General features: G+C 36.2%; 1 protein-coding gene across 1 annotated transcript; it reads left to right on the top strand.

The window, feature by feature from the left end:
* The first annotated feature begins 4,636 nt into the window (after window positions 1-4,636).
* LOC136814174 (uncharacterized) lies at window positions 4,637-6,600 on the top strand. Its single transcript, XM_067070686.1, has 2 exons — window positions 4,637-5,033; window positions 5,753-6,600. The coding sequence occupies exons 1-2, from the start codon at window positions 4,669-4,671 to the stop codon at window positions 6,531-6,533; spliced, it is 1,146 nt and encodes a 381-aa protein (XP_066926787.1). The 5' UTR covers window positions 4,637-4,668; the 3' UTR covers window positions 6,534-6,600.
* The last annotated feature ends 1,106 nt before the right edge of the window (window positions 6,601-7,706 follow it).

The raw sequence follows: 7,706 nt of genomic DNA, 5'->3' as shown, positions 1-7,706 counted from the left end.
GACGTCGAATTTTATAAAAAAGCGTCCACGATTGCTCCATCGTAGAGGCAAAAGTGGTCGAGTGGTAACAAGGGCATACTAGATACTCAGGGAAGAAGTCGCGAAATTTAGCGAATTATGGTTTTAGCTTTTAGCCGAAATTTCACAGATAGAACTTTCGCGAATTAAAATAAAATTTACCTTTTTTGGTACAGTTTGGTAACAAAAACTTAGCAAACAGTGCAACACTGAGTAGGAAAGTTTATTTTTCGCGTCTTTCAGGTTTAATTTCTTACCTGGCAGAAACTTTCACGAAAAAGGATCAAAATCGCGAAAAACGCAAAAGTTTCTGCCCTTAAGGTAAGTGGGACTTGGGACGGTGGGACGCTTAAGTGGGACGCTCAAGTGAGACGATAGTAGGACGCTATATAGGAAGTATATCTGTAGAGGTCTGCAATTTAGACTAATGGATTTCTAAAAGATTCAATAGTGAGAGTTTGCAATAGTAAGTCTCTTTTAAATCGAGCCTCTTAAAAACTCGAACAAATCTTATGGCACTTTCAGTTAACAATGCCTTATAAATTATTTAGCTCCACTTTTTTTCCAAACAGACTAAATGAAATAAAAGGTTGGCATCATCCCAATAGATGGATTTTATTTTTCAATATAATCATTACTTAATCATTAATTTATTTACAACAACAAAAGTATCAATTACAATCAAGATCTTCACATAAAAAATAAATAAAATATACAAGCCAAGGATATTTTTGTTTAGTAGACAGTATTTTTCTCATTAGTAGCAAATTGGTTTGTGAATGATTCAACGTACTGAAAAAGTGAAAAATAATTCGAATTACAGGTTTATAGAGTCTATACAAATTTCAGCCTGGTAATGGTTTTGATAGACTTGGCTCAACGTCATCAAAATCATCAAAAAGTAAAGTTTATGATACAACAAATCAAATTTACCTGGAATTTCGCACAAGGATATAATATGAACTCTTGAGAAACCCTTAAAATTTCGAAGTGTTGAAATATTAGCATTTGAAGACATGTAAAGATTAGTTTTTTTTGGGACACCCGGTAGAATTCGAACAAGATAGCGATTTTGTACGCGTTGAAAAGATATTCAGGAGTGGAATATTACTAGGTACTTTAATGGGATAGAATTTCACGGTTGGGCCTATCCGCGAAATTCAAAAATTTTGCGGGTGACACTATTGGGTGGCAATGTTTTCACAATTTTGAGACTTTTACTGTCAGACATATTTTGAGTTTTGTTTAGAAATATTTCGCGGAAGAGGCCTTTTAAATTTCCATTGGGACTTAATTTCGCGGAATTTCGCGGATGACACCCAAATCCACGAAATTCGTGAGATTTAATCCCCGCGAAAGTTTATCCCATTAAAGTAGAAGGACTTCAAAAAATCCAGAAAATGGAGATTATATCGAAACAGACTTTACAATGGAATCTCCAAAACTCGAACACGTACGGGGGTAACACAAGGTTCGAGGTACCGCATAGTGTCCTTCAGGGTCTCTTTCCCCCCATGCCTAGAATGAAAATTTTCCATTCCCCCCCCTCATTTTTCCCCACCCTGCCTCCAAAAATTTTTCTGTCCCCCCCCCTCAAGCATAAAATTAAAAAGCTGTAATTTGATGAACTTAACGCTTATTGTTTTCCCTAAGGTAGTTCTAATTCAAGAATAAATGGAAAGGATGGTTGTTTTTAAACCATAATATTAATAAAACTAAGCATTATGCTATATCATCTCATAAAACCAGATGTTTTTAAATTTTGAATTGATTTTGGTGAGTTCCCCCCACCCCCACCCCATGCCTAGAATGAAAATTTTCCATTCCCCCCCCCTCGTTTTCCCCCACCCTGGCTTCAAAAAAAATTCTTTCCCCCCTATACGTCCTTTTGACCTCAAAACCCATTCCCCCCCTGAATCCAGGGAGGACACTATGTACCGTACTTGCCTATAACATTCCAAAATTTCTATAACAATCAAAAGCGCCGAAATCGAAAAATTTGGATAGTGCTGCGGTACAGCCATTTGAGAATAAAATAAAACCAAGCTGGCAAGTCAAACATAATGGCAGTATACATTTAGTTTAGTATACTTTTTCGCGTAAAATTCTCATTTCTTGACAGAATGTTTGATTGGTTTGATTTATATATTTAGAAAAATTCAAAAAAATAGAAAAAACCATATTATTGTCACACAAAGTTGTTTTTTTGACGTTTTTTACTACTTCATAGAGTCAACCAGCAATAACTTTTGTTTGATTTCTTTTGATTGAATGAATATTTTTGAAAAATCTTTTCACAGTGATGATGATCTAAGATTGAAGAATCACTCCTGTGAAAATGGTAATCATACCACATTTCTAGAATAAGTTAATTTTTTTTCTTCTTCATTTTTCATTTTCATTTTTCTTTTTTTTTTACTTGATAATATTCCACTCACAAATATCTTTTCAATGAGCACAAAATCGCAACTTGATTCGAATTCTAACAAAAGTTACAGCTATTTTTGTCTCAGCTGCAAATTATTTGAGACAGACTTTAGTCCCTTTTTATGTTTCATTTTTGCGGTGATTATTTTTCACATCGTTTTGTGAGTATTTTTCACACCGTTTTCTAGGCGGCAAACTCGGTTCATTCTTCCGAGTATTCGGTAATTTGTGTTTTCCGTAAAAAAATTTTCATTTAAGGATTTTAATATAGCTTGTTCTTATTATTATTAAAAATGTGTACTCGAATGATTCAAACCATAGAATGGGCCATTTCATTTTATATCCATACAGGGGGTGGACAAACATTTCCAGAGGGTTATCCGAGAAAATTTTCCAGGGGGTCTTTTTTCATTTTTCCAAGGGGGTAAAAAGTTATTCTAAAATTTCCACGGGGTAAAAGACTGATTTTAGTTTGTCCACCTTCAATTTAAGGTATAAAAAGAATCTTTCCAAGGGTACTTTCGCAAATTTCGCAGTTTTCGACACATTTTCAATAACTTTTTTTGACTTGAAAAGGTTCGTCCACCCCCTGTATGGTTTTTTAATGGAACAGCCCATAGAATTAGTATACCTTAGGATCGGGCAAACAGGGGCCAAATGCTTCCAATAATAATGGCTCTTCTGTGACAGCAGTCACAAAATCGTTGTATGATAATCGGCTGTCGTGGTCATGGTCCTACAAACAAAAAGTAGAAGTGAATAGATCATTTAACGATCGCAAAGGTCTATGGTCAAACTCACATAAGAGTAAATGTGTGTGTTGAAGTTTAAAAATTTGAAATTCAAAAAAATATCCTTAATATCCTTAAAAATAATCCTTAAAAAAAATCTTTTTAAAATCTGACTGAAGACTGCCTGAAACGGTACGAAACTCCGAGTATCGGAAAATAAACTAGTCTCTATTATTGACTGATATTTTTGAGTATACATATTTTTTTGAATGGTCCCAAAAGTGAAAAAGAATGAGAAGCGATAGTTTGAAAAAATATGTGTTAGAATATAATATATAGTATATAATTATAATAGAATAGAAGTTTTCAAAAACAAATCGGTTAGAGGGCCATTTTTTTTTTCATCAATTGACATTCAAAGTTAAATAGAGTTCAAAGTGTGTAGGAATGAAATGAAAGTGGTAGAAATATCGAGGCAAAGGCTTGATTAAATTCATCATTGAATCTAATAGAAGATTCACTAAAAAATTTGAGTTTTCAACAAAAAGAACTTGCAATCGAAATCGATCTATTCATGATTTTCATTTCTAGTTATTTTATGTATCTTTTACATTTTCTAAGAATAATTTAGAGGAGAGACTGTTCTTATAAATTCGAGGTTGATCTGTTCTGAGGAAATTTCCTCATTGTCAAATTTTGTCAAATTGGAAAAACGTCATCTGTTCTTACAAAAAGTCTTTTTGTGGCGAGCTGCTATTTTCCATTTTCGGCTGGAAATCAGGTACTCTTGTGTGCTTAATTGTAAGGGGGTGGAATAAGCAGGGGGTAGAATAAGCAGGGGGTAGAATAAGCAGGTACTCCATATAAAAATCAACAAAATGGGGTTTATTATTAAGTGCTATTGACCTGATTCGTAAAAATCCCTAGGAAAATGAAGGTTTTTGGCCAACATTGGCCAAAATTGGCACTTCGTAGCATAAAGGTCATAAAATGGGGAGGGGTCATTATAAAGTGATATAGGGGTGATTCTTTGAATAAAAATTGCAAAATGACCCCCCCCTACAATTAAGTACACAAGAGTATCTGTTCTGCGTTGAAAATATTTCAAGTTGACAAGACAAGATGAACAGATATTTTCTAGGATGGAAAATATTTTCAGTAAGAACAGATATGATAAGCAGAATAAACCAATTTTATTATCTGGTCTAATTTTACCTCGTAAAATTGTTCTATAAGTTTTATCTATGCCTGGCTGGAAAAACACCATCTGTTCTAGTAATGATTTGAGCTGTTTTTGGATAGAAATGGTGCCCTGGAAATCGACGAATCGGAGATCTATTGTGAAAATTAAAAATCTTCCCTGCTGGCAAAAAAAAAAAAATTGTCGGTGGCTTCTACTGTTTTTCTGATTTGGAATAAACCTTTAAAAAATAATTTTGCACATTTTCCTTACTAGGGAACTGGAAGAAAAAATTGATTCTCAATTTGAAACATGGTGCAATCATGGCAATCAGTCTTAATATTAATGGTTTTCGTATCATTATCGATGCTACTTGTATACCCAGTAGTCAATCACCCTCGATCCATAACTATACTACCTGTACTGCGAGCATTGGTTGACCAGACAAAAATTGAAATCAAAATCACGAAAGAGAATAACAAGGAAAACACCGAATTGAAAATTCATCGAAAAACGAATATAACTCAATATATGAAGAGTTGGACAGGTGATTGCCCTTTTCCAAACTATGCATCTAAATTAGTGAATGAGTCATGGTTCCCAATCTTCTTGGACACTTTACAAAAAGTGGATTTAAAGCCAACAAAAAATAAAAGAACGATTCTACACTGTACAAGGTATGTAAACTTGACTCCCTAAAATTGTATGCAACCCTACGTCTTTTCCCATTAGATTAATTGTATTGGAGAGGCCCCCCCCAGCGGTAAGTCTGATCACGTTATCACGCAATATTTTGTCTTCAATCACGATCACGAAAAATTAGCAAAAAATTTGGATAATCACGCATTATTTTTTATTTGAAAAAATCTTTCAAATCACGATCACGTTTTGACCTCTGAGGTTACCGACCTCTGATCATGCAATCACGAAAAAAGTCCCTATCACGCCATCATGAAAACCGCTTGGGAGCCTCATTGGAGAAACGAGGTTTGAAGAGCAACGAGGTTTAAAAAAAACAAGAAAAGCTAAATTTTACGATTCAAATAGTAAAATTAGTGTACATGGGAAACCTAATAATTAGGTTTTTACCTTAAAAATAGGAAGCCTTAAGAACAGTATAAGAACAAATGGGACTAGGTGTGCTAGACAATGAAAACAGCCGAGCCTCAACAAAAATGTGCGTTTTAACGTTTCAAAGGGCCATTTAGCCGGGAGCCATGGCTTTGAAAGTTTTTGGCTCTTTCGCTTGAAAAAAGCTTTGACGGAGATTTTGACCCCCCCCTGTAAGTAATCAAGAGAGGAAATTTTCTTAAATCTACCCAAAAATAGAAGACGGTAGTCTAAGTAATACTACAAGAGTACTCCCTCTTAAATCTTTCTTTATCTTTTTATTCAGATGGTGGCATTTGACACCTCAGGCCGATTACAAAGACATCCCACCGCGCAAGCTTAAATGGAAAGAGCCAACAAGACCAGGTAAAGGTTTTATCAGACCCAACTGTACTTTTGGACAAGACTTAATACCGTGGACAAAATGTTCAAAGGCTCATAACAAGTTATGGAGAGAGTTGGATAAGATGGGAGCCATTTATTTTCCACGGTCAGGAAGTGAGCTCGGCGTCGTAAGAGGGAGTTCTTATTTATCCAGTGATGGAGACGTTGATATTTTTGTTGATATTCCACAAGACAAACTTTATCAAATGCTACAAAAAGTATTGAAACCCTCTCCACATGTAGATGGGTCATTAAAAAGCCAGAGAGCTGAAATACACTGGCGTGTAAAAGGGTGTGCTGAAATTCATTTAGTTTTTAATGAATGGATTGTTGACGAAATGACTAAAGCTGGGCAATCAAGACCAACCCATAATTCGACATGTAATTGTTATATGGACTCAGCAAGGCTAACTTGTCATAAAGATGCTAAGAATCGCATGTATGCCCAATATGGGCCCTCATGGTTTGTGCCCCTTCACGCTAAATATTTGGATGTGCCCCATTTAGCCAGAGGCAAAAGTATAAATACAAAATTGAATAAATTAGCCTCCAAAGACGGTCTAATACAAAAGAAAGCTATACAGAAACTTGATCAGAAAATTGTGTTTACTAAAGACCAGATGGAGATGATTTTAGCACAATTAAATGTTCTTTATCAATTAATAAAGAAAGGATATCGTTAAATTTAGGATTCAGTTGATTTAGGATTTTTTGAAAATACTTAAGTGTGCTATAGCACAGTAGTGTTGATTGGAAAAAGCGCGTGTTCCAAAGGGGGGGGGGTATTATCCTTGCCGACCGACGGGGTATGCCACTTAGGTTACAAAAATGGACCCTACATGGGACTCGTTTTTTTTTTTAATTTTGCCAAAATTTTCCTTTTTTTTCAAAATTCCCCTCCCCCAAAAAAAAAGGTACCCTACGAGGGACTGGTTCTTTTATTTTGGTGTTTTAGCGACCCTATCTGTAACTCATGGAAGTGAAAAGGTATCTAACCAGCAGCACATCCCCGGGATCAGGTGACGTTAGCGTGGTCGGTGTCGTTTAAGTGAACTAGTATATTTTACAAGTTCACATTAGCGACACCACCCAAAATGATAGTACCGAACTGACGATGGCACATTTCAGAAAGTGGGCCACCGTCCGAGATACAATTTACTGACCAGCCAGAATTCACTAGTTCACTTAAGCGACACCCACTAGACACACCACTAGTTCACTAAGCGACACCCACTAGTTCACTTAAGCGACACCCACTAGTTCACTTAAGCGACACCCACTAGTTCACTTAAGCGACACCTACTAGTTCACTTAAGCGACACCCACTAGTTCACTTAAGTGACACCCACCAGTTCACTTAAGCGACACCCACTAGTTCACCTAAGCGTCACCCACTTGTTCACTTAAGCGACACCTACTAGCTCACTTAAGCGACACCTACTAGTTCACTTAAGCGACACTCACTAGTTCACTTAAGCGACACCCACTAGTTCACTTAAGCGACACCTACTAGTTCACTTAAGCGACACCTACTAGTTCACTTAAGCGACACCTACTAGTTCACTTAAGCGACACCCACTAGTTCACTTAAGCGACACCCACTAGTTCACTTAAGCGACACCAAACTTTACAAGTTCACTTAAGCGACACATTCTAGTTCACTTAAGCGGCACCCGCTAGTTCACTTAAGCGACACCTACTAGTTCACTTAAGTGACACCTGCTAGTTCAATTAAGCAACACCCGCTAGTTCACTTAAGCGACACCCGCTAGTTCACTTAAGCGACACCTACTTGTTCACTTAAGCGACACCTTCTAGTTCACTTAAGCGACACCAAACCTTACAAGTTCACTTAG

This window comes from Clytia hemisphaerica, unplaced genomic scaffold (genome assembly GCF_902728285.1).
Source record: "Clytia hemisphaerica strain Z4C2 unplaced genomic scaffold, Clytia hemisphaerica genome assembly, whole genome shotgun sequence".
In the NCBI taxonomy this organism is placed as follows: domain Eukaryota; kingdom Metazoa; phylum Cnidaria; class Hydrozoa; order Leptothecata; family Clytiidae; genus Clytia; species Clytia hemisphaerica.
Note: the sequence above shows the minus strand (reverse complement) of the source record. Positions and strands in the feature narration are given on the sequence as shown.

Bases quoted from the DNA above. Each gene is read 5' to 3' on its own strand.
- LOC136814174 (XM_067070686.1), top strand. From the start codon at position 4,669: ATGGTGCAATCATGGCAATCAGTCTTAATATTAATGGTTTTCGTATCA. The intron at 5,034-5,752 runs GTATGTAAACTT...CTTTTTATTCAG, and splicing joins ACGATTCTACACTGTACAAG to ATGGTGGCATTTGACACCTC.